The sequence below is a fragment of the Ruditapes philippinarum genome, unplaced genomic scaffold (genome assembly GCF_026571515.1).
Source record: "Ruditapes philippinarum isolate M1 unplaced genomic scaffold, ASM2657151v2 ctg1864_1_1_1_1, whole genome shotgun sequence".
NCBI classification, from domain to species: Eukaryota; Metazoa; Mollusca; class Bivalvia; order Venerida; family Veneridae; genus Ruditapes; species Ruditapes philippinarum.
In genome coordinates this window covers 33,279-60,500 of record NW_026866069.1, presented here as the reverse complement: position 1 = coordinate 60,500, position 27,222 = coordinate 33,279, and the positions used below count along the sequence as shown (strand labels likewise).

Genomic DNA, 27,222 nt, shown 5'->3' with positions numbered 1-27,222 from the left:
TGCAACCAAACTGGATCATAAGCTTAAGAGCTTTTTTTTCTGCCGTGGAGTAACCAATTGACAATATCTTATTTACTTTTTACTTTTTTAGAAAACAGCCCAAGGAGAACAAAGTAAAGATTAGAAATTACTTTCTGCACTTCTGAATGGTGTTAATATGATGAAAAACTTTTTTGAGATCTGTAACAGGACACCAAAATAAAAAGCTTTTTGAAAAATTTAAATGATATCATTAACGAGGCTTAATGGATCTTTAATGTTCAGTCTAAAAAGAACTGGCCTATGGTAATCTTGTTTGATGATTTTCCATATCTTCTGATACTCAAAATAAAGTCTGACTGAATACTTTTGGAACCTTTTCATGTGTTTAGATTTTCATCATAAAGTTTGCATGGAACTGTTTTCAGTTTAAAGGTAATAGTGACCTTGACCTTTGACCTTGTGACCCCAAAATCAATAGGATTCTTCTACCCAATATGGACAATCATCCTATAAAGTTTGAACACTGTGGGCCAAATGGAACTTCTGTTATGCTCCGGAAACTGTTTTCAGTTTGAAGGTAAAAGTGACCTTGACCTTGTGACTCCAAAATCAATAGGGGTCTTCTACTGGATTAAGACAATCATACTATGAAATTTGAATATTGTGGGCCAAATAGAACTTAAATTATGCTCCGGAAACCAAATTGCTAACGGACGCCCGGAGGTATAACAAAAATAACAGTTACATTTTTTTTCTCTAACTTATAATTTTTAGATTTTAACAAATTAAACATTAAATAACTTATAACTGAACATATACAAAGCTATAGAATTGGCTCTAACCAAATTTTATTTCAAAAAAACCCTAATGTTCCATTTGATATGGAAAGTAGTATAATTTACATGAAGTAGTAACTGTTGGCACATAGGAAAAGTACTTTTATATGGTCAAATTTTAAATGGTCAGTTCAAAAAAAGAAAAAAAACTGAAATATATTTTCCCATGTTTATATTAACACAACATATACAAACATCACAGCCCCAATATGTGAGATTCCTTTCTGTATTTTCCTTACATTTAAAATCATTAAAGGTTGTAAACCTATATATATATATTATAAAACTGTTGCCACTAACCAATTCTTACCGATGCCACACATTTGTGCCCTCTGCAGATTAAAAAGGATGGTACATTTAATATATTTGGCATAGTAAGTATTAATATGTTTTCAAAAGCAACTGAAACTGGGCAAATGTATTTTGTAGAACAATAAGAAAATATTGAAGGTAAAAGTGACCTTGACCTTGTGACCCCAAAATCAATAGGATTCTTCTACCCAATATGGACAATCATCCTATAAAGTTTGAACACTGTGGGCCAAATGGAACTTCTGTTATGCTCCGGAAACTGTTTTCAGTTTGAAGGTAAAAGTGACCTTGACCTTGTGACTCCAAAATCAATAGGGGTCTTCTACTGGATTAAGACAATCATACTATGAAATTTGAATATTGTGGGCCAAATAGAACTTAAATTATGCTCCGGAAACCAAATTGCTAACGGACGCCCGGAGGTATAACAAAAATAACAGTTACATTTTATTTTCTAACTTTATTAATTTTGATTTTAACAAATTAAACATTAATAATTATAACTGAACATATACAAAGCTATAGAATTGGCTCTAACAAATTTTATTTCATAAAAACCCTATGTTCCATTTGATATGGAAAAGTATAATTTACATGAAGTAGTAACTGTTGGCACATAGAAGGTACTTTTATATGGTCAAATTTTAATATGGTCAGTTCAAAAAAAGAAAAAAAACTGATATATTTCCCCATGTTTATATTAACACAAATATACAAACATCACAGCCAAATATGTGAGATTCCTTTCTGTATTTTCCTTACATTAAAATCATTAAAGGTTGTAAACCTATATATATATATACTGTTGCCACTAACCAATTCTACCGATGCCACACATTTGTGCCCTCTGCAGATTAAATGCCCTCTGTACATTTAATATATTTGGCATAGTAAGTATTAATATGTTTTCAAAAGCAACTGAAACTGGGCAAATGTATTTTGTAGAACAATAAGAAAATATTGAAGGCACAGTACTCCACAAATTTGAATAAATAATTTCCTTCATTAGAAAGGGCACATGAGTTTTATAACATCTAAAAAATAGCTTTAGAGCATTTGCGTTGTTATCACCCGAAGAAAGTAGAGCTGAGCCTGAATAAGAAAATATTTCATACAAGAAGCAAAATGCAAACAAAGCTAGTATTTTGCCTTCCATACAGATACTAAATCTCATAATATCTCTTCTTAGCATCGAAATATTGTTCAGATTTATGAGTATTTTTTTGGAAACTGTAACAAAAAAACTTTTGAAAAAAAAAATGCATTTCTGGGCATAATGGGCCTTTAACATAGAACATTTATGTACAGTAACAGATAACAGTAACGTAAAACTGTAGCAATAAAAATTTAAATTGAACTTGTACAATTTATGACTATAATCTATAGACTTTCATTTTGTTATGGTTAAAATGACAAGTTGGGCATGATTTAAAAATAATACTGATAATAATAAAAACTGATAATGATAATAATGAGAATATACATGTATTGAATGATTTGAGCCGCGTCATGACAAAACCAACATAACGGGTTTGCGACCAGCATGGATCCAGACCAGCCTGCGCATACGCGCAGTCTGATAAGGATCCATGCTGTTCGCTATTAGTTTCTCTACTTGTAATAAGGTTGGTAAGCGAACAGCATGGATCCTGATCAGACTGTGCGGATGCGCAGGCTGGTCTGGATCCATGCTGGTCGCAAACCCATTATGTTGGTTTTGTCATGACGCGGCTCATATATTGAACAATTTATAAACAGCAGTAATAAATTACATTGTCTTTTAGTTAGATATGTCATTGAATGCATACATGAATATACACGGGAGTCCATGAGTTTGACTTAGTAATATATTTCTCTCACCATATTTTAATTTCCTAGAATTACATCCTGACCACACAAACATAGTTAACCTATTGAATGTTTTGTTGTTGTTGTTCATTAAAGGTACAGTCTCACTTACATCCCGGCAGAGCCCCGGTAGACGTCCTGGGTGATCCGGGAACGACCGGGGTACATCCGTAACTCTGCCGGCAACGTCCTGGATGATCCGGGAACATCCGGCATTAACGACCCGGATGGAATAAAATATTTAATATCACCGGGGTGGTCCGGGAAGGTATAGCTTTGCCGGCATCATCCTTAGCTCTGCCGGAACGACCGGGGTGATACCGGGAAAGCACCGTAGCTCTGCGGCACAAACCGGGGATGATCCGGGGTATGATATAGCCGGTAGAGCTACGGTAGAGCCCGGTATATGCCGGCAGAGCCCGGTAACTACAGGCAGAGCCCCGGAGGATAAAGTAGAGCTACGGTTGATCCCGGTAGAGCCCCGGCAAAGCCCGGATCATTTCAAAAAAATAAGGACAATTTGTGATGATTGAACTTGTTTGTATTAAAAGCCTTCCCATTTCCCTTCTATCCAGTATTGCATAAGGATTTTTCAGAAAATCATCATGAATTACTATTCTGGAACAATAGATATTAAATTAAATAAAAATTAATTATCAAAATTATCATTTTCGGGGGTTTTCAATCCACCGGGGGTTCTACCGGGGCTCTGCCTGGATCGTCCTGGGCTCTGCTGGGGCTCTGCCTGGATCGATCGGGGCTCTGCCTGGGTCAACCGGGCTCTTCCGGGCGTCATCCGGGAACGACCGGGGAAGCACCGGCATGAACCGTAGCTTCACCTGGGCTCTGCCTGGATGATCCGGGGCGCATCCTGGGTGGTTAGTAGGGAACTACCGTAGTGCTGCCGGGGTAAGTGTGACCGCAACAATAATTTCATCCCGGATCATCCCGGTAACTTACCGGGATGGTCCTGGGCTCTGCCGGGAGTAAGTGAGACCGAGGCTTTATGTCTCATTATGTTAATTTGGATCAAGGAATAACCAATACATTATAGCCACAATGTAACTTTCAGGATTTGAAATAGAGAAAAGGTGCCTTTTAAATTGTTCCTAATCCTAAGTGACTAAAGTGTCATTGTTATCAGTTGATCCTAATGGCTACATGCTTTTTCCTTGTTTTTCTTTGCCATATCCCTATATTATTCATTCATCAATGCCTATAAACTGGTATTACATTTGTGAAATTATAAATATCACTCAACAGCATAGCTCCTGTTTACATAATAAAACTTTCTCCCTTGATATTGCTATTTCAAAACATTTATGAAAAATACAAACAAGAGCTGTCAGAGGAGACTAACTAAATACTGGATGCAGTAAAGGTACACAAAACTATGACACAAATATATATATATATATATATCATGCATATGACAATATCAATGATCCTGAAACAGAAATTTCTTTGCTCTGATGGAAAAGACAACAATTTGAAATTTTTGTAGTCAATCCCTTCAGAAACAAAGATGATAAGTCTAAGGGCAAAAAGTATGTAATATTTTTTAAACAATATTCTTAGTTCAAAGAGGAGATAACTCTTGCAATAAAGATACTCGAGTTATGAACCTTGTAAAATATAATGTGATTGATGACAAAGAAACAGTCATGTTCTGTCTTGAGTGGATACCATCTATGGTTAAAAAAAAAATAGTTCTAGACTTACAAATCTAATAACATATGATGTAGGTGTTGATAACATATATTATATTTGAAGTGCATTATAACCTTGAGAAATAAAGAAGTTACAGAATAAATAAGAAAAATTCTATGTGACCTTGAGAAATAAAGAAGTTACAGAATAAATAAGAAAAATTCTATGTTCAACGGGCAGATAATTCTGGAAATATTGACACTAGACTCTAGAGTTATATACCTTGTTCTATCATTATCATATGGTTGGTGGGGAGATAATTCGGAAATATTCATGTTAGAGTTATGAATCTTGTCACACATGATGTGGGTGATGATAAGGAACAAACATTTAAAGTTTGAAGTTTATTCCTTGTGGAACAAAGAAGAGTAAACAATATCACTTTTTATGGAAAATTCTAAGTTCAAGGGGAGATATGAACCTTGGTTGGAAGTTTGAAGTTGATACCTCAAGAAATAAAACAGTTATAGTAAAAATTATTTTACTGCACCAAAACTTTAATCTGAAATCTGGATGCCGATGCAGGGGTGACTAGGACAGCCCCACAAATACTTAAAATTTAACATGTCATATTTAGTTTATATGTAAGACTAAAGATATACAATCTTCCTTTCAAGTAGATATGAAATTATGACTGAATATCAACACTACCCATTTCATTAAATCAAACTTTTAAATCTATAATAACGTCACAATTCATCATGCTTCTTAGTTCTACAGAATTCATCAAAATCACACTGGTCCACAAGTTGTGTATATGAATATCTAACTAGCTTATAACTGCAAACATAGTCGCCACATGCTGGTATACTCACAGGCTGTTCATTCACATAAATTCTTAACACAAAGTCATTGATACTAGGCTCGGGTTCGTCCTTATAGTCACATTTATAAAGCACCATGGCAATATTGGCAGAAAATGGCAGAATTTTGCTAGATTTAAATACTCTGTCTTTCATTTCGTGAAAATTGGTATCGAGTAAAGGTGATGAGTCATTAAATAGGCCTAATGCAGCATACAAAGGCGCTAAACTTTCTGTATGACCAAAGTAAAAGGATGCCACATTTCCTCTGAAAGTAAAAAACAACAAAAAACAAATAAGTATGATAACAAAATGTTAAATTAAAATGCTTGTCTGTTAAGGGCAATTACTATCAATAACCAATTTTATCAGTATTCAAATTAAAAAGGGACATAACTTCTAAAATTATTGTTTTACGAATAATGCTCAATGAAAATATTCAAAGTTTCATGTTGATAATAATAAAATATTCAAAATTTCATGTTGAACTTATTAAGTTTAAAAGGGACATAACTCCCAACATATAGCTTTCAGAATAATGCCCCTAAACTAACAACATTGCTTTGTAATGATCAACAAGTACAAGTTTCATATGTTCATAGTTTTGAAATTATTCTACTAAATAGGCAATTTGGACAAAAATTCTAAATTAAAAAAATTGTCACAATCAATTTAGATTTTATATTCATTCAGGTAAACAGAACTCTATGCTACCTCTGATTCATGTTGTTTAATTGAGTTTCAATGACTTTATCTAGTGTTCCAAATATTTCTGTCATCAGGGGGCAAGCCATTTCAGCTATCACAGGATGTCCATATGCCTTTTTCCAATATTGCTGGAAAAGGAGAAAATTAGTTTAAATTTTTCATAATATTAATAAAACAAATAAAAACATATATATACAGTTATTACAAAATTGAATATAAAATAACCAAAAAAAAAACAAAACTGAATGATTGTACATATAAGAATATTGAGTAGGTTGACAAAATACTGCATCTTAGTTTATAACATTTCAAGCATTCATCGAAACAGAACAACCAGAAAGTAATTTTTATAACGTTACAAAAAACATACTAAAAAATAAAAATTAGTATTTATTTTATCAATAATCTTATAACCTCTGCACAAATTATGATAGCACTGCTGCATTTATGATGTATAATAAATATAAGTATAAATATTTCCTATGTGTTTGAAAATGGGTAAACAAATGAAAACTCAAAATTTCCTTATACTTATCAATGTTAAAGAAAATGTTTTATAATTTTTAAGTTTTTGAGACTGATTGGAATAATCTGAGGATCATGTGAAAAGTCTAAACAATACATATTATGCCATAGAGAAATTATTAAGATGATGAGCAACTGGACAACTTTAAAAACAAAAAGCTGTAAACTTCATGTAAATCATGATCATTCAATTGACAAAAGAAAATGAATAACAGTTTAATGGTATCATTTCATAATTCAATGACATCCTAATGAGTAATGACAAAGTGTCAGTATTAAACTAGTCCTGAAGAAGTTATCTCTTTGAAATTTAAATGTATACATGATAATTGTATCATATCTTATCCAGGGTATTATCAATATGCTAGAAACCTTCAAATCATTGTGATATTCTATAACTTCTCTATCTTCATCTGTCAACATATGACACCAATCATCTTTTTCTAAAATAATCATCTCAAATGTGCACCAGAAATAAATCAATTTCAGTTCACCTGCAAAATACAAAGTGTGAAAGATAACATTTTGTGTATTATACTTAAATGACACATATTTTTGTATTAACATTAATATTATCTAACTTGGAAAGTTTTGAAGAGTATGTTAAGTGTAAAAGCATGAAAACAAAATTGTTAATGTATAAATCTTATGAAAAATACAACTGACTTTACCAAAACTTAAAAACATGAAATTGACTGCTGAAAATGATACAAAAATGTGTGTTTTTTTGTTTAGCAATAAAGGGTGGTCCCCTATGGTAATTGTTCTTATTAGTTTTCAACTGACACTTCAAGGGAGAACACCATGATGTTGTGGTTTAACTCTTGAAATGCAAATTATGGAGTCCATTTAGGAACATACATGTAACATCAAAAAACATAGCTAACATTTAACTTTAAACAATGTTTTGAATCATTTACTGTCTAAAAGTTAACAACATATTATGATTTTGGTCCATTCTATCAAGTTTACAGTAGATAAAATAAACTGTCAGAACATTGTATTATTCAATTTGTTTACAGCGTCGAGCGAGCAAATCTTAAAAAACTATCCCTCCTCCAGAACAATATATTTTAAATTTATCCAATCATTGAATGAGGGCAGAAGTTGCATTTTTGGCTTTTGTCTCTGAAATTATAATAATAAAAATATCCTAGAGCATATTTTTAACACCATTTTTGTATATGAAATTTAAGCAAAAAAAAATTGTTTTTATGTAAATTGACCCTTTATCAGTTTTACTGGTAAATATAGGGTAAACTAATTAAAACTATAGAAATAGTTTCAACACAGACTGAAAAGCTGTGGATTTTCATATCAATGAAAGAAACTTACGCCTATTGGAAATGAAAAACATTTCTAATAATTTTCATCCAAATACCAAAAGCAGCACTTTTACTTTTAAAACAGTTAAAGGGTGGTGCTCTGTGTCTAAAGAATCACATTTTCTGATTAAACCAGAATAGGCAAAGTAGAGGTACCCATGGGGAGGATACTATAGCCTTAAAGTGCATGCAACTTTATTTTAAGAAATAATGGATTACCTGCATTTAGTGTTGCATGTTCAAGTCCTAATCGTTTTTGGACTCTCTCTAAAAGCAAATTCATTTCATTGCTTGTTTTAAACTTTTTATGAACCTTCATATGAGTTCTATCATTTTCAACTTCTTCAATAAATTTAACACATTTAGTATGAAATCTCAGAATATTGTCATTTATGATTGGCTTAAGATTATCAAAGGCTTCATGTAACACTACTTCACTCAGCCCTTCATAAAATGACAGAGCACTTTCTGTACATCTTTCTTTACTTGATGATACAAATTTCACATTATCAAGACTATCTGCATAGAGGTTAAATAAGCGTTTGCCATATCTTTGTCCAAGTTCATAATGTTCATCCTCGCCCTCATCAACTAATTGTTTTTCTTCACTTTCTGGAAAGTCATTTTCCCAAGTGTTCAGAAATTGGAAATCTGGGTTTTGACTACAAGTTTCAGCTTTTCATGTAGTGCTGTCATCTTTCTAATGTCTTTGTATCCGGGATAACGCGCGCCATGCCTAAGAAAAGTTTCAACGTTTACAGCAACGCAGTGTTTCTCGTCGAATTTTGTGTTCATAAGTTCATTAAAATTAACTTCATGGTCCATGTTGTATACCCATGAGTATGCTGTTTTTGTTGAAAATATATCTTTACGAAATGATTGCGATCTGACCATGCAAATTGACGAAATGAGAAAAAGAACACAAAATCGAAAATTCTTTATGGACGCAGCCATTTTGATTTGATGCACAATATTTCGAAATTTAAATATTGTTAAATGTCTTATAAGCTGGAAATCATTTCTATATAAGCTAAACTTATTAGCTTTATGTCTGTTTGACATGTCATGTTTTAAGACTATACAGTAAAGACATAATTCTATGTATCAAGGTTGCACATTACAAGGATACCGGCGGTGTAAGTATAAAATTATCCATTGTCAGTTGATCCGTACCATGCAAGTGGTGTTGATGAAATCATATTTTTAAGTGTTATTTGATATAATGTAGGCGTAAATAGTCAACACAAGTGATATTTATACATTACCATAACTTCTGTGGTACTGTCAAGTTTATTTAACGTTTAATTGTCGCCTTGACAGGTAAACCATTTTTTTATTTGAAGTTGAATGACATTTAATATGAAATTAGGCAAAGCCTATGAACGGGGAAGTCGTTAAAAAATTCCTTTCATTCTTTCCGTTTTAAAATTGTCATTCGGTATTACATACACCGCTTCCTGTCATTCGGTATTACATACACCGCTTCCGTTTTCACTCGGAACACTCGACGTTTATTATTGATCCGAAAAGTTGAGATTTGTTCCGTTATCGGAATACCCCGCCTTTTATCATTGAGTTACATTGTAAATGGCGGCGCCCGACTAGAACTGACACTGAAAATTTCATTGATAGGTATAGAATTCTATATATTTTTTAATTGTTTTTTTATTTGATTTTCTTTTAAATATACACGTGTAGTCTATAGCCGGGCAAGCCAAAGCCCGGACCCGCTTCGCGGGCCCAGTCTTTGACTTCCCCATATTAAATGATTTAAGCATCAGTGTAACTGTGATAGTAATGCTCTAATCAATTGCAATTGAAATAGACCATGGGACCTAAACCAGAGGTATATAAGATTCATTCTGTTTACATTTGTGTAATATATACAAGTTTTACTTCTGAAATATACATCTGTACATATAGGGAGGCAATCCAGATTACCATAAAATTTCTGCTTTATTGAGCCTGACACTTGGATTTGGACATATCTCGAGCTATTTATACATGTACGTACAGGTATTTTATCCAAGGCATTTTTTTGTGCCCCCACTTTAGTGGCGGGCATTTAGATTTACCCTTGTCCGTCCGTCCTTCCGTCCGTCCGTTCACTTTGTGTCGCACGTAACTCAAAAAGTATTTGACCTATAGTCATGAAACTTTACAGGAATGTTGATCAGCATGTGAAGTTGTGCACCTGGGTATTTTCGTCTGGATATTTTTAGGATTTTTAGAGTTATTGCCCTTGATTTAGTAAAATTTTGCAATTTTCAACTTGTGTCGCATGTAACTCAAAAATTATTTGACCTAGAGTCATGAAACTTTACAGGAATGTTGATCAGCATGTGTAGTTGTGCACCTGGGTATTTTCTCTGGATATTTTTAGTATTTTTAGAGTTATTGCCCTTGACTTAGTAAAATTTTGCAATTTTCAACTTGTGTCGCATGTAACTCAAAAAGTATTTGACCTAGAGTCATGAAACTTTACAGGAATGTTGATCAGCATGTGTAGTTGTGCACCTGGGTATTTTCCTCTGGATATTTTTAGTATTTTCAAAGTTATTGCCCTTGACTTAGTAAAATTTTGCAATTTTCAACTTGTGTCGCACGTAACTCAAAAAGTATTTTACCTAGAGTCATAAAACTTTACAGGAATGTTGATCAGCATGTGTTGTTGTGCACCTTGGTATTTTCGTCTGGATATTTTTAGGATTTTCAGAGTTATTGCCCTTGACTTAGTAAAATTTTGCAATTTTCAACTTGTGTCGCACGTAACTCAAAAAGTATTTTACCTAGAGTCATAAAACTTTACAGGAATGTTGATCAGCATGTGTTGTTGTGCACCTTGGTATTTTCGTCTGGATATTTTTAGTATTTTTAGAGTTATTGCCCTTGAATTAGTAAAATTGGATTTGACATAGAGTCATTAAACCTTATGGGCAGTTTGCTCAGCATATTTAGATTTGCACCTGGGGTTTCGCTTGTGGATTTATCCAGTATTTGTAGAGTTATTTCCCTTGACTTAGTAAAAAGATTGATAGAACAGTGGCGCGGTGGGGGCACCCGTGTCCTATGGACACATTTCTAGTTTGTCTTGTCACTATGACTTGAAAATTGGTGATTACCATTCAGAATTTACCTCAATCAAAAAGAGCACTAAGTCTTCTATCTCAAACTATAATTATAACAGGTTATGAAAAAGTAAATTTATCTGTTTATTTCAACTTCATGTTTAGGCTGTTTTGGTAATTGCATGTCACAGTTTTACTGTATTTTATTCTGGATTCTGGGATTCATAGGTATTTGATTTTCAGCATGCCTATTAACTCTGGGTTAAAGTTGTGTTTGTATCTTCATGTCTCATTTATTTAAGTACTTATGGTATTTATTTAAAATCATATTTTAACAGATGCTTCTTTACTTTACACTAAGCAAAGAGTATCAGAGTGAAAGCAGTATACAGTATTATATTTTACAAGGCCTTTGTTTTACTGTTAGGATTTGGGAAAAACTGCATGCTTTTTTTTACACAGCTTTTGTTTGCAACTTATTTTAAGGCCTTTTTTTCAGGTCCATGCGCAATGTTTGTGTTAGTGGAAATGAAGGATACAGTTCGAATACAACCATGGCTGTTCAAATTAGACCCTAATGAGGCAATTATCAATGAACTCAACAAAAAATTTGCAAACAAGGTATAAATATATTGTAAACCTGTGCTACTTTTTCTGACCACATATACGAAACTTGTCTCCAAAAGAACATGAATTTATGCTGCACTTTATATGTTTGTCATGAACAGAGTTCAACAGACTTAATAAAAGTAAGTCTGCAGTTTTCAACTACAGGTACATTTTAGCATTTATTGTTGTCATTGCTCTGGAGGGATGTCCCAGAACTTTAATGTACATTAAAGAGACTCCACTGAGTTTTTTTGACATGACAGGACTGGAAATAATTTTTCAGACTAATATTCTATTTGTTGTAGGTCCAGACCAATAACTTGTGTGCAAAATTTTAGATCATTTGATCACCCCATTTTTGTGTCGCCTTTAAAAAGGCGACATGTAGGGGTTACTTTTGTCAGCTTTGTCAGTGTCGACGTCCCTTTAAGCTTGTCCGGAGCATAAGTCAGTCATTTTAAGTTGGATTGACTTCAAACTTGGAACGTATTCTTCTTATAAAGAATTTAAGTGCAGTGCATAAGAACCGGTACACTGCACTTCTTAATTTTTGAGTTATTGCCCTTTGTTAATTTTCATACTTTATTTTTGTCCGGGCCATTTCTCCTAAAGTATAAAAGCTATGGACTTGAAACTTCATAAGATGATAGATCTCATTAAGAAGAAGTGCAGTGCACAGGAACCGGTGCTCTGTCCTTCTTATTTTTTTTTTTTATTGCCATTTGTTAATTTTCATACTTTTTTTTGTCCGGGCCATTTCTCCTAAAGTATAAAAGATATGGACTTGAAACTTCATAGGATGATAGATCTTATTAAGAAGAAGTGCAGTGCACAAGAACCAGTACTCTGCATTTCTTATTTTTTTAGTTATTGCCCTTTGTTAATTTTCATACTTATTTTTGTCCGGGCCATTTCTACTAAAGTATAAAAGCTATGGACATGAAACTTCATAGGATGATAGGCCTCATTAAGAAGAAGTGCAGTGCATAAGAACTGGTACTCTGCATTTCTTTTTTTTTGAGTTATTGCCCTTTGTTAATTTTCATACTTTATTTTTGTCCAGGCCATTTCTCCTAAAGTATAAAAGCAATGGTCTTTTAACTTCATAGGATGATAGATCTCATTAAGAAAGAGTGCAGTGTACAAGAACTGGTACTCTGCACTTCTTATTTTTGAGTTATTACCCTTTGTTAATTTTCATTTTTGTCCTGGCCATTTCTCCTAAACTATATTGTTCACAAGGCAACACATCCGACTCTAGTTTCGGACTGATTATTTTAGTTGTGAAAAATGACCCAAATACAACGCTTTTCACTCAAATCAAGCTAACAATAGCACAAAATACGATTTTCAATTTATTTCTGAGTATATTTCTTAATAATCTTTTGCATTATTTTCATTTTTAAGTTCCACAGCTAATTTATGTAAGAAATTCAAATTTTATGTTTGTAGGCCTTTGGACCTCAGTGGAGTTCCTTTAAGAAATGAATTGCCACAAATTAACAAGGGCATTCCTGCTTCCAAACATATTTTTTTCCCCAATGGAGAAGCATAAAAAGCCGAATTGTCAGTCTGCATTTATGTTTTTCTTGATTTTCTTTGAGTTCAAATGAGAATTTTTTTAAATAACTTATACACTAGAAAAAATATAATGTGCAAAGGAGATAATTTATAAGAATCTGTTCTTTTATTCATTATGTGTTGAGTAATTTCAATTAGTAATTCAGTTTGGACTTTAAACAACAGTTTTTCCCCCAATTCTTATGTTGGTAAAATTCCCAAAATGTTGAAAATTAAGTAAGTGGACACACACAGGAATCCTTTCCTGGAACCAACCAGTATTGAGCAATGAGTGTAAAATTTCTTGCTCAAAGACAAAACTCGCCCCTGATGGGGTTTGAACCCACGCGACCAGCAATCCTTAGATTAATAGTCTGACACATAAACTACTCGGCCACGCCATACAGTTGGCCAACAATCTTAAAATTTTCATCTTGGTATTGCCAAACCTATGTTTGAACCTATGCAGCTAGTGGCCATTTGATAACTACTCTAAAGCTTAACCACATGTCCCTCCTACAGAAATACTTGAAGAGGGTACTGTAACCCAACGAATTTTCGCGACCAATTAATATTCGCTTAATTCGCGGATGGCCACGAAGCGCGAATATTTGTTTGCGCGAATAAGTCCGCACGATTTTGCGAATAAATTGGAGAGAAATTTTTATTTTAGACGTTGTTCATGCAAAGCTACTTTACCGGATAGATTCGAATTTTACGGGCACCTGTTAGGAAGTAATGAATTGTTATGAATATTGTCATAAAGCAATAAAAACACAAACTAAGTAAACTACTACTATTTTATAAAATAAAACATAAAAATAAATGTTTGAATAAATCGTTTGACAAAAGTGGGAAAACTATCGAGCATCACAAGGGCTATTGTTTTTATGGATCATATAAAATAATTGTTTGAGACAAAGGTGGTATAAACCTATCGAGCATCACAGAAGGGTTTTCGGTGTACATAATTACAAACAGTGAAATACAAGATGGTCTCATACTAGTATCGATTTTTACCCGTAAAACTTATAGAGAAACTGTTTTGCTGAATTGTGATCACAATTCACTTACTAATACAATATAAGCCTAGCGTATTGTTAATCCCATTTAAGACACCAATAATGACCTCAATTATTGAAGATTAATAGTCGGCTAATAGATTAAACGGCCCCATCGGACTTTCGAATCCGCGAATATTTTTTTTCGGAAATCAAGAAATCGCGGAAATTAATATTCGCGAATATGTCCGACCTCGGCAAAACGCGAAAATTTGTATTCGCGAATATAAATTGGGTTACAGTATTCATTTTATATAATCTTTGTTATGTACATATAACTGTTTTATACAAAATATTTCAGGTTGTACATAATGTAGGACTTTGTATTGCATTGTGGGATATTCAGAAAATGGAAGAAAGTTTTATATTTCCAGGAGATGGCGCTCATCATACCATAGGTTTGTATTTGTTTTGTCAAGTCTCTTAATTCCTGTAATACATTCTTTGACCCTTACACTGCTGAAGCTAAGAGGAATAACCAGTATAGAACCAGTCTGATCAGGCTACATGTATATCCTGGTTAATTAGTTTATTCTAATTTTATTTAAAGTTCAATTGGGTTGGCGAACACTCTTGAATATTTCCTGGACAATAAGTACTAAACAATGACGTTTGAAAGTTTTTCTCACAGAACGATTGCACCTGAGGGTTTGAACCCCATGGGCCAGCAATCCTTAGTTAACAACTTGACCAGCCAACGTTGGCAACCCACTTTAATCTTTAAATTCTTGTGATGTACAGGTGAGGAAAAATGCACCTACAAAGGACCAAAAACCCATCCTGCAGCTTCTCCAAGTTACCAAACCTGAGCTATCGGCCCGCCTACAATCCTCCAAAATTAGGTGAACCCAGTCCCTGAACCTTACATTTGCTATTGCCAAAAAATGAGACACCATTGTATATTCATTAATTTACAGGAATAAATTTGCTGGGCATTTGTGCAATAAAACCCCTAAATTTTCCCAAATATTTTAAAATGAACTTCAAAGGGAAACTTTTAAAAAAAGTAAACTTAAAAAATCTTTTTAAAAAATTCTCCCTTTAAAAGTTGGGTTTTTTTAAATTTTTTAAAAAAATTTGTTTTTTTTTGTTTTTTTTTGAAACCTATGACAGACTTTATGATTCTTTTAGAAATTTTTAAAGATATTTATTTTCTAGTAAAATTTATTATAAATAAAAAGTGGAAAATAATTATTTATCTTTTAAAATTATTTTATTTTTCCCCATAGTAAAAAGGGTTTTTAAAAATAATCTGTTTTACTAAGAAAAAAATTTGCGGGTTTAAATTTATCTGCTCAATGTTTAATAATTTTTTAAAAAAGATTCAAAGTGGGAAATTATTTGGAGCATCGGGGAAAAACCATATTACCTAAAATGCAATTAAAAATGATGAACCACTCAGAATTTTAAATTTTTTTTTTTTAGCTCACCTGTCACAAAGTGACAGGGTGAGCTTTTGTGATCGCTTTCTGTCCGGCGTCCGTCCGTCCGTAAACTTTTACTTTAAATGACATCTCCTCATAAACCACTAAGCCAATTTCATCCAAACTTCACAGGAATGTTCCTTTGGTGGTCACCTTTAAAAATTGTTCAAAGAATTTAATTCCATGCAGAACTCTGGTTGCCATGGCAACCAAAAAAAAACTTAAAAATATCTTCTTTTAAAGAACCATAAGAGCTAGAGCTTAGATATTTGCATGAAACATCTTCTAGTGAGTGTCTACCAAGTTTGTTCAAATAAAAGCCCTGGGGTCAAAATTGGCCCCGCCCCGGGGGGTCATTGATTTTCCCTATATGCATATAGTAAAAACTTAAAAAATCTTCTTTTAAAGAAATCAAAGAGCTAGAGCTTAGATATTTAGCATGAAACATGTTCTAATAGGTGTCTACCAAGTTTGTTCAAATAAAAGCCTGGGGTCAAAATTGGCCCCGCCCCGGGGGTCATTGATTTTCCCTTTATGCATATAGTAAAAAACTTAAAAATCTTCTTTTAAAGAACCAAAGAGCTAGAGCTAAGATATTTAGCATGAAACATGTTGTAATGGGTGTCTACCAAGTTTGTTCAAATAAAAGCCCTGGGTCAAAATTGGCCCCCCCCAGGGGGTCATTGATTTTCCCTATATGCATATAGTAAAAACTTAAAAAATTCTCTTTTAAAGAACTCAAAGAGCTATGGCTAAGATATTGAGCATTAAACATGTTCTAATAGGTGTCTACCAAGTTTGTTCAAATAAAAGCCCTGGGGTCAAAATTGGCCCCGCCCCAGGGGGTCATTGATTTTCCCTATATGCATATAGTAAAAACTTAAAAAATCTTCTTTAAAGAACCAAAAGAGTTAGAGCTAAGATATTTAGCATGAAACATGTTCTAATAAGTGTCTACCAAGTTTGTTCAAATAAAAGCCCTGGGTCAAAATTGGCCCGCCCCGGGGGTTCATTGATTTTCCCTATATGCATATAGTAAAAACTTAAAAAATCTTCTTTTAAAGAACTCAAAGAGCTATGGCTAAGATATTTAGCATCAAACATGTTCTAATAGTGTCTACCAAGTTTGTTCAAATAAAAGCCCTGGGTCAAAATTGGCACCGCCCGGGGTCATTGATTTTCCTTATATGTGTATAGCAAAAACTTAAAATCTTCTTTGAAAAAACCCAAATAGCTAGAGTTTAGATATTAAGCATGAAACATCTTCTAGTAAGTGTCTACAACGTTTGTTTAAATAAAAGCCCTGGGGTCAAAACTGGCCCGGCCCCAGGGGTGTCATTGTTTTTAACTATATGTGTATAGTAAAAACTTAAAAAAATCTTCTTTTAAAAAGCCCAATGAGCTAGAGCTTAGATGTTTAGCATGAAACATCTTCTTATGGGTGTCTACCAAGTTTGTGCAAATAAAAGCCCTTAGGTTAAATTGGCCCTGCAACGTTGGGGGGGGGGGGGCTATATACAGGTGAGCGACCTCAGGGCCATCATGGCCCTCTTGTTTACTTCTTGATCTGGTTTTACGTCACACACTGTAGAGGTGATATGGTAACGTCCCAGCTTTACAGGTGGTGAAAGACCTCAGGTACCTCTGCGCAGTATTTCAGGCACAAACGGGCACCTGAGTAGAATCACGTATATTCCATGAACTAGCTGGATAGCTCTGTCACATGAAAGTACCCTAGTGTGATTCTAGTCTACATTAGTGAGGGGCAATTTACAGGTTTAAAAACAGTGACCTTAACCACTCAGCCATGGACACCACTTTTTGTCTAACATGAACATTGCATCATTACATATTTCAAAGCTATTTTTGGTTGAGAAAAGTATCTGAAATGATTTTTGAATTAATGAAAGGAATTTCAGTAAATAAATTAATACAGCAATTAGTTCTGTAATTTCCCTTTGCTGTAATTTTTAATGTCATTTCCTTTTCAGTTCAGTTCCGATATGTTGTGTTCCGTCCATTTGTAGACGAGATTTTGCTGGGCAAGATAAAGTCATGTAGTAAAGAAGGAGTCTGTGGTACATATGAGAATCAGTTTTATATTTGTTAAATTAAGTGATCTATAGATTAGCGGCCTAAATTCGCCTTCATATTTTGCAAAACAAGAGATAAAATCAAGCTACATTATTTAAAAGCTTCAGAAATTTTTTCTTAAATACATGTTTTATAATGTTGTTATAACATGTATAATGGATCAAGAACAATTTTAAAGTAAATTGCTGTAAATGTGAAATTATTTGTGATTAATGTTATAAAATGTAAACAGAGTAGTACTTTGACTTCCATACAAAATACTAAATCACCATACATATAGTAATTGCCAAATTAAAAAAAGAAGCAAAAGATGTCCGAAATAATGCCAAAACTAAAAAGCTATTGAAAAAATAAAATTTGTAGCATTTTTTATTTCTTAATGGGCCTTTAAATAAAGTAATGAATTTTGTTTTGAATACAGTTGAAATTTGAAGTAAGCTTGCTGTTGCTAACTGTCCTATTCAGTTTTTTTTTTTGCTGAGAAAGAATTAGTATTTGGAAGACATGATGTGGTTCCTTCTCCTGTATACTGATGTATAATAAGTGGTATTATATGTATATTATATGAGCCATGTCACGACAAAACCAACATAATGGCTTTGCGACCAGCATGGATCCAGACCAGCCTGCGCCTCCGCGCAGTCTGATCAGGATCCATGCTGTTCGCTATCAGTTTCTCTACTTGTAATAGGGTTGGTTAGCGAACAGCATGGATCCTGATCAGACTGCGCGGATGCGCAGGCTGGTCTGGATCCATGCTGGTAGCAAACGCATTATGTTGGTTTTGTCATGACGCTGCTCATATGAGTTATAACATAATTACATAAATTGTTCAAATAAAATTAATCTTGAATAAGACTTTTATTGCATGAATAAATGAGGTGGCATAATTTATCTCAGAGGAAATTTAAATGTCTGCAATTAAAATTAAGAAATAAAAACTTGTTGAGGATTATTTAGATTTTATCAAGCAGCTGATCTATGTGTAGAAATGAAGGTGTTATTGTAATAAGAAGTAATTAAGAAATGAAGATTTCCAAACATAATTTGTTCATTGTCTTATTCAAATAAGACATTTACATGTAGTAAGAATTTTTTACATTTTAATAAATTTCTGCAATGAAAGTATTTTACATAAAGATGAGCATATTTATAGTATATCGCTAAGCTAGAAGTATAATTCTTTTTACATGTGAAGACAAAAGATGAAGTTAGAAGGCACACATTAAACCACAAACATTCAGGTGTCCGACTGTAACCCCACCTTGCTCCCCTCCTTGGTAATTCTCAGTAACTTTTAACATTTTAAAACAAGTATGACATCTTACTCAGTCATAAATTTGGTTTGAGTCAATTTTCATGTTAATTAAAAAAAAAAAATTCACATTTACCATCAAGTCTTACTGTCTATAGTACTTGATGGTAAATGGGATTTTTTTTTTAATCCTCTGGTTTTAAAAAAGTTTTATAATTAAAAAAAGATGGATGTCACATTTTTGTAAAAGTGAAAAAGCTAACTGAGAAGCTGTCTCACATGCAAGATTCCTAAGTCATTGGCAGAATTAAAATTTACAGCAATAATCATAATGAGCTTTGGCATTTTCATAAGTTGCTCTTACAGGTTTTGAAGAAATTAACTAGCTTTTGGTTGAAACAGAATTTAAATTAGTTTGATTGTGTGGGAAGCTATAAGCTTATAGACACATTTTTGAATTCATTCCTTGAACAAACAAGCACCAAGCAATGATTGTAAAGTTTCTTGTTCAAGGAAACAACACTTGCCCCCTGACTGGGTTGGAAACCATGCTGCTGGTGATCATTAGATTACTAGTCCGACGCGTTATACACTGGGCAATGCTGCCACTTCTGGCTTTTATAAGTCTATGAAAAAATTGAAGATACGTTTACCACATGACACTGCTTACTGCCAGTGTAATATATAAACTTTAATGTACATTTGTATTTCTTTACATGGCATATGTTTGATTTAAAAATAGTCTGTCACACAGGGATTTGGCTGGAGTTTTTGGCTTTATAAAACCATGTCATAAAAAGAATCTTACCTGTCACTTGTAATTTCATAAGGATTTAAATTAAACCCTTCTAAGAAATGTCCTAGACTTGTTTAATAATACATGTAGTTTATAAGGAATGACAACTTGATACTGGGATAAATATATTGAAATAGATTGTCATTATTCAGTTGATAATGTTCTCCCTTTGTTGTCTGTCTATCAGTTAGCTGACATTTTGCTTGCCTACTTCATGTTAAAAAAGCTTTTAGTCAGATTACCATCATATTTGCAAGACTGAATGTGAAGTCTAATCAGTACTTTTTTTCCTTCAATTTTTTTTTATGTTTTTCTTTTGCATTTATTCATGCTTTTTTAATTTGAAAAATTTAGTGCAATAATCAATAAAGCTATACCCTTTTAGTAGGCTAATACATAGTCACTGCAAAAGGTTTGAGCTGCGCAAGCTTCTTGCTTTTTTTTCATGTGAGAAAGCATAGAATCCAGCTAGCTTATGGAACATCTGTGGTGCTACTTCGGCGCCTAATTTGTGCCTCAAAGCGCAGAAGGGTGCTTGAGAAGTTCTTTCACCAACAAAGCTGGAAAAGTTGTCATATGATCTAAACTGTGTTGATGTGACATAAAACCTAATAAAAAAAGATCAAGCCACAAATGTAAAGGTGCTTTCTGCCTTGTAGGCAACAAAAATGTTTACAAGTATCTGAAAAATAGTAAAAAAAAATTAAGTATAGATAATAAAATCATTTCATAAAGAAAAGGTTGGGGTGTTAAATGTTTATCAGAATAAATTGTGTCACCTCTCTGAACCAATGATTTCAAGCTGTCTTGTTGTCTCTGTAAATTGCAACATTATACAGTCAGGACTCAATACATCGGAATCCATTATACTGACAAATTCAAATAACGACAGTGAATTGGTGGGAACCAAATTTTTTCAATGTTGTTATAATCCTTTTTAACGGAAAATTCGTATCCTGACTCCAACACAATAAAATTGGAAACCAAATGTGTTATTTTCTATACAACCAGTACCCGTTAAACTGACACGCACATATCATTTAACTTTTGAACAAAAATAAGGTGTCAAATACTTTTTTCATTAATTGACAAATACAACAAACAGTGTGCAATCAACTTTTAAAAATCCTATCATTGTAAGTGCTTTTTTATTTTATAAAGTTTTATTATTTTCATGTCAATCTATTTAACTATTTTAGTTGTTTTTATTTTGATAAAATGGTTGCATTATGTGTATGATTTGTAATGTGTATAATAAAGTGAACACATAATTACAAAAGTCTTTTCATTATAGATGTTTATTATAGATCTAAATACATAATGTTCAGATACGAGTGAATAAGCATATCATTATATGATGAATGGTGAAATTCAATATACTGACACATTCGATATACTGATATATCCTTTGGGAACCAACAGTAATGAGTCCTGACTGTATCACATGATTCCTTGACAAGTAATCTTTATCTGCTGAACTAATGTTGAACAGTTCTTTCAAAGTTTAAGGATTCAAAGTTAAAAGGATTTCAATATCAAAATACAAATACAATTTTTTTTTCAATCTCAGAAGTAGCATAGGGACATAGCGTGTCTGTAGGGAAAATATACTGTTTACTACATCAGTATACAATTTCATTTAATACTCTAGAAACCAGGTCTTTGACCTGCAGCATCTCTCATTTCAGGATTTATATTAGATTTTACATTTTTCCCCATTGATTTATAAAGCTGTAAACACTGTCAACCTAGACAGATTAATTTAAACCAGAGAGAGAAAAAGTAATCTTTTCTTAGAGATACTTTGAGATATGTTTACTACAAAGTTTGAAGGAAATGTTGATGTAAAATGATTTTATTTTGTATTGTCTGGTCTCTTGTTAATTATAAACATAGACTACTTTTTTGAGACGATTGGTTGTTATTTGGGTGTTCTTGTATACTATCTATTACATATTAGAAATACAAATGTCTGATGCGAAATGCATGTGCACATCTTGTCTCATGCGCACATCTTGTCTCATGCAAATGCATTAAACTATAAGTTAAGTGATGGTAATTTTTATAAATTACAACATACAAATTAATGTACAGACACTATCTAAAAAAGACATGTGTTTATAACTTCCGAATATATTACTTATGATATGCTCATCAGAATATAATAAATATGGTGACAAAAATTATAATAAAAGTTATATCAGTGACAAAAAGCATTTCATGTTAAATAAATGTATATTTCCACTTTGAAATATAATGTCATTGAAATAACAAGTACATACATGTATTTGTCTGTTTTCCAGTATCTATGGGATTTTTTGATGACATACTGATCCCTGCTGATTCCATGCAAGATCCTACAAGATTGTATCCTTTCAATGAAAGCACCTTGTGATTGAGGAGATACCTTTAATGGCTGAGGCATAAGAACTGCAACCACCATTTAAAATGGGTTTGATTGACTGGAGTCTATGTAAATCTTAGCTCCAGCAGATGAGCTGGTTTTGCTTTGAAGTTTGTAACACCCGAGCTTAGTCAAAATCATCTTTCCTGTTTTGGTGCCATATGACCTATACTGTTTTGGTGAGTTGTAGAACAAACTTTCTATTAAACATTATTCATGTTAGAAAGATGTCAAGTTTCCAAACAAAATGGTAATAGTTCTACCCATGTGCTTGTATGTGACACTTTACAGCTGCTAACATAAACATAATGAGGTTAGAGTTTGTTTCCAAAAAATAATTATGTGTAAACAGTGTGACTGCTTGTGAAGCAATACGGTTTTTGGCTTTTGATTAGTTTTTCATTTGATGTCTCACAGTATCGTAGAACTAATATGATTTGAACATATTTGTGTAACTTAGTAAAAGTTAAAATAAGATGTTAATTGACCTTGACCTATATAATAGTGATGAGAATGAACAGCTATGGGCGTGGGAGTATCAGATGGAGGATGGTAAACATGACTTATTTATGGACATTGGAGAAGAAATCAGGTAATAATGCTAGAAATAGGGAATTGGCAATATACTAGAAACAGCTATACAGTACTGTCACATCAGTATATATTTCTAGATTTTCCCCAAAAATAATGGATGGTTTTGAAGAAATGGGCAATATACATGATTATTATAGAAGAAGTTAGAAGTTACTGTTAAAAATTATTAACCCGTAGACAGGTAAAAGCTGCCTATGCAACTGGTGCAGACCAAGATCAACTGGTATATTAGTATATGTATATTTTGAAATTTTCCTCAAAAATAATGGATGGTTTTTCCCAGATTGTAAGATGGACATGTCTGTATAAGGTATTAAGCATGGTAAGGGGTGAACAGTTTTAAACAGTCATGAATTTAAGTAGATTTTAAATGTCATTATGTAGTAAAATTAGGTAACTTGGTGAATAAACAAGATACAAAACAGCCAGACTATGATTTTATACTTATATATTTTTGGACTCCATTTAAGAAATAATAAATTAGTTTATGAGAGAAAGCAGTGTTAAATGACATTGGATGCTTACATGTTCACTGTATATATATTCGGTAAATGATTAACATCAATACTGGCACATAAACTATAGTGCATGTCTTATTTTTTTGTATTTTGTTGACAGGTTTCGTGTAGTAGATAACACTTTTGTTGACACAACTCCAGTAGGCCCAGAGAATGTCAGTAAAGATTCTGATGTAACAGAACATGAAGTGAAAAAATCACCATACACAATCACAGTAAGTGTGTTTGATTTATCACAGGATTTTTTTTTAATTAATTGAATTTGAATGAAGAGCTGTGATTTTTTTTTTGTAAAAAGATTTGAAATTATTAGCCAGATTTCAATATCTGAGGACAGAATGAATGACAAAGTTACAGCCTTTTCTTAACTGTTTAGATATGAAGGCATGCATGCAATACGTACTGAAATACCTCTTTCATCTGATGATATCTTTGTTCCACTCAAACCTCTTAGGTCAACTTATTTGACTGAATACCAGATAATTGATACTTTTTCTTAAAACTTGTATTACATTAAAGTTATGTATTTTCATTGATGAAGTCAATAAAGATACAATATTTGGCAGGAGTGTTTCTTTATATTACTCTTTGAAAAGAAATAAAAGAACATTTTTACCTTTAAGAGGCATGAAAAAGCAATCTAATGAATGAATAATAACCCATGCAGGTTCATTAAACTCTAAACTGCTGACCACTTATTCCTCACTGCTTTGGGTTTGAATGCCAACAGTTACTTTGGATTCTTGCATGTGATGAAGGGATATAGCTAGCTTAGTGATTGTTGGTGGTTCTACTTAGGTGCTCTTTCATGCCTGAAATAATGAAAGAAAGGACACCTGAGAGTGAAACCGGAGAATAACCATATCACCTATAATATAAATAATAATATGACATAAGACCAAACCAAACAAAACTGCTGGACAATAATATACAATAGAAACTACTTGATTTAATTACTGCTTATTTTCATTCTATTTTGGAATTATTCACAATGTGAACATACAATTAGGATGTCTGGTTTTTGTTTACTAAACACAACATGTCCTTCACAATTTTGTTGTACATTTTAGTATTATCTAAGATGTTCTGTTAAATGATCTTATGATTTACAGAAACTGCTTTAATACCAGTATATTTCCTAACATTAAGATCAGTTTTTGATGTGACAGTAACCTTTCATAGATTTCATTTCATTTGTTCCATAGTAAGTATGAGAAGTATTTGTAACTGATAAAAACTATCTGTATATCAGTTCATAAAAGCCCTCTGTCTGTCAGACCGTACAGTTGATTGATCTGTAATTGAAATGTCTGTCTAGCTAGCTTTTATCCCATTATCATTGTATCAAATTATTGTAGCTTTATAGCAAAGATAATTCATACAAAGTGACTTGTCTTGCTAACAAAGCTTTTAAAAGTTATTTTAGAGGATTTTATCATAAAATTATGTCTTGGCTTAAACATACCTGAGGTAAAAAAAATCAAAAACGAATAATTTCCAATTATATTGTGTATGTAAAATTCAGTTGACTGTGATTTGTAGTAAGCAATTCCATTATGTAAAAAATGGCTGTTTGTAATGTATGTATAAATATATACAAAATGTAATATGTAAACTTATTATAATTCCCATGTTATGTGCGATTAATGACAGATTTTGCAGTATTTTTCATCTTATTTCTACTGCGTTATTTCTATTGTGTTAGTAACGCAGTAAGGGCTATTTTTACTTATTTTGACCTTGTTTTTGGTAATTTATGTAGGTTGTAAGTGCCGTTTACAATATGTAATTTTTTTGTGTTCACTTGACAATATCCACAAAATTTTCTTGAAAATAAGCAGAAATCTGGAGGTGTGCTGCTTTAATATCACTGTTATGTTTTAATAAATATTTTATATACATTTCAGGCATCTACAAGTGAACCAGGGTTAGGTCTTTTATCATGGTGGAACTCTTGACAACACAACTACTCATTTATTGTTATTATTTTGTGTTCATAAATTGACTGTTAACACTATTATAAAGACACTTCAAAAAGAGGCTGATTAAAGTGTCAATCATGTTTTGCATGGGAAGTTACAAGAGCACAAAATCACCCATAAGATTATTATAAAAGGTCTGATCAATTATAGACTGTCTTTGATGACATATTCCTTGTTCTTCAAAACTGTATTTATACATGTAATCTAAGTCACTGTTTAAATGTACAAGACCTGGAGAGATATTTATTGTGTGTAGTGTATATATTTAGAGATATGATCAGCAATGTTAATGGGTGTCATTCTAAAATCTTATATACATTGTATAAGTTTTAAGAAGTTAAAAATTTCAGTGTTCATATTTACACTGAAAGATATTTTTCTTTATTCTTAGATAAAATAAACTCTTATTTAGTTAACCTGCCAGGGCCTAAATAGATTTAACCTCTACATGTATGTGCAGCACGAGCAGGCTCTACTTTGTTCATTATCTTACTTCAAATTTCTATCCTGTTCTCCCCAAAATTGATAATGGACAGTTCCAAAAATAGTGACTGGACAAGTCCATTTGAAAAAAATCAGCATGATAAGGGTTTATATAGTTTCAAACATCAGTGAAATACCTTTATCTTGCAAGACAACGTCAAATACGCAAAAATTATTTCTAGGTTTTTGTGTCTGCATATTTTTTCTCCTTTTTTCTCAAAATTTATTTCAACAGTAAGTACAATAAAAGACATTTTGATAGACCACTTTTTTGTTGCACATGTAGATGAAAATTTATTTATTTGTTAATGATTATGTGTAATAGAATAAAAATAAGGGAAAAAAAGAGAATCAGTTTTTTGTTGTAGCTTTTAAGGTTTCTTCGTTGCCAAGTGGTTGAAATCCTGGCTTCAAACGAGTTGCCCCTCATCACTTAGTTGAGATCCTGCCAGTGACTTTGGATTCTTTCATATAAGGAAGCAATGACGGTATTGTTTCTAATTAGCTGGTGCCTCGAGTAATGCAATAATGCATGGAGTAGCACCTAAAATATGCTTAGAAGCCACATTACATTGTCGGTGTAACTAATAAGGATTTCACTAAGTTGTTTTTTACAGGGAGGGTCTGTAAATATTTTTTGGAGAAGTATGTACGGTGAAGATCTGGACAAATGACTTCAGGTCATTGGCTTGTTTCGTTTTTCCGGAATGTTACTTTTCTTAACGCATAATGACCCAACATTTCAGTATTAAACGTTTTAAACTCAAAACTTTCAATATATAAATAGAGTATACTATTTCATTATTTTCTGCATAATTTTTCATTCCATGTTCACCAGACAGCTGATTAGTGTAAGAATGTGAAATTGTACGTGTTTATGCATTTGGACTCTAGTAAATTTAACCTCCTTAACGCCCTCTCTCCCATCTCCTCCGCCCAATAAATATGAATAAATAAATCAATAAAACCACCACAACTTATGAATATGAATCAGGAAGATATTAATAAATTCAGTTATCATCTGTCCCTATGAATAGGTGAATTATTTTCCGATTTCTTTCTGACTTTAAGATGACAATTTTTTTAATTTCCATCTGTCATTTATACTGCTATGGTCCAATTAAGTTCTCAAAGAAGTTAATTTGATGTTCGTCGTAAGATTACAGTTTCTTTAAACTTTAAAGCTTAAGTTTATCATTTCATGAAATTGGAATTGAAACTCTTTTTAGAACTTAACAAAACCACCTTCACTTTGGATTTCTTTCTGAGAAAAAAAAAATCACACTTTTGGTGTGACCCCAGTCGAGTACACGCCAGGCAACTAA

General features: G+C 32.6%; 2 protein-coding genes across 3 annotated transcripts; one reads left to right on the top strand and one right to left on the bottom strand.

The window, feature by feature from the left end:
- Positions 1-3,830: 3,830 nt before the first annotated feature.
- LOC132731180 (multiple inositol polyphosphate phosphatase 1-like) lies at positions 3,831-8,728 on the bottom strand (the record flags this gene model as incomplete). Its single annotated transcript, XM_060717317.1, has 5 exons — positions 3,831-4,762; positions 4,812-5,759; positions 6,206-6,327; positions 7,097-7,218; positions 8,269-8,728. Coding segments are annotated over 4 exons (1,086 nt in total), but the record flags the coding sequence as incomplete, so codon positions are not given.
- Positions 8,729-9,200: 472 nt separating this feature from the next.
- LOC132731160 (DNA-directed RNA polymerase III subunit RPC8-like) lies at positions 9,201-26,234 on the top strand. Of its 2 annotated transcripts, none has more exons than XM_060717286.1 (8): positions 9,201-9,369; positions 11,617-11,738; positions 14,649-14,745; positions 17,763-17,849; positions 22,220-22,283; positions 22,826-22,912; positions 23,533-23,647; positions 25,340-26,234. In XM_060717286.1, the coding sequence occupies exons 2-8, from the start codon at positions 11,628-11,630 to the stop codon at positions 25,388-25,390; spliced, it is 612 nt and encodes a 203-aa protein (XP_060573269.1). In that variant the 5' UTR covers positions 9,201-9,369; positions 11,617-11,627; the 3' UTR covers positions 25,391-26,234. The 2 variants fall into 2 exon arrangements, with proteins under 2 accessions (XP_060573269.1, XP_060573270.1); XM_060717287.1 differs by lacking the exon at positions 9,201-9,369 and adding an exon at positions 9,993-10,055.
- Positions 26,235-27,222: the final 988 nt, after the last annotated feature.

Bases quoted from the DNA above. Each gene is read 5' to 3' on its own strand.
- LOC132731160 (XM_060717286.1), top strand. From the start codon at position 11,628: ATGTTTGTGTTAGTGGAAATGAAGGATACAGTTCGAATACAACCATGG. The intron at 22,284-22,825 runs GTATCCTTTCAA...CCTATATAATAG, and splicing joins ATGCAAGATCCTACAAGATT to TGATGAGAATGAACAGCTAT. The intron at 23,648-25,339 runs GTAAGTGTGTTT...TATACATTTCAG, and splicing joins AATCACCATACACAATCACA to GCATCTACAAGTGAACCAGG.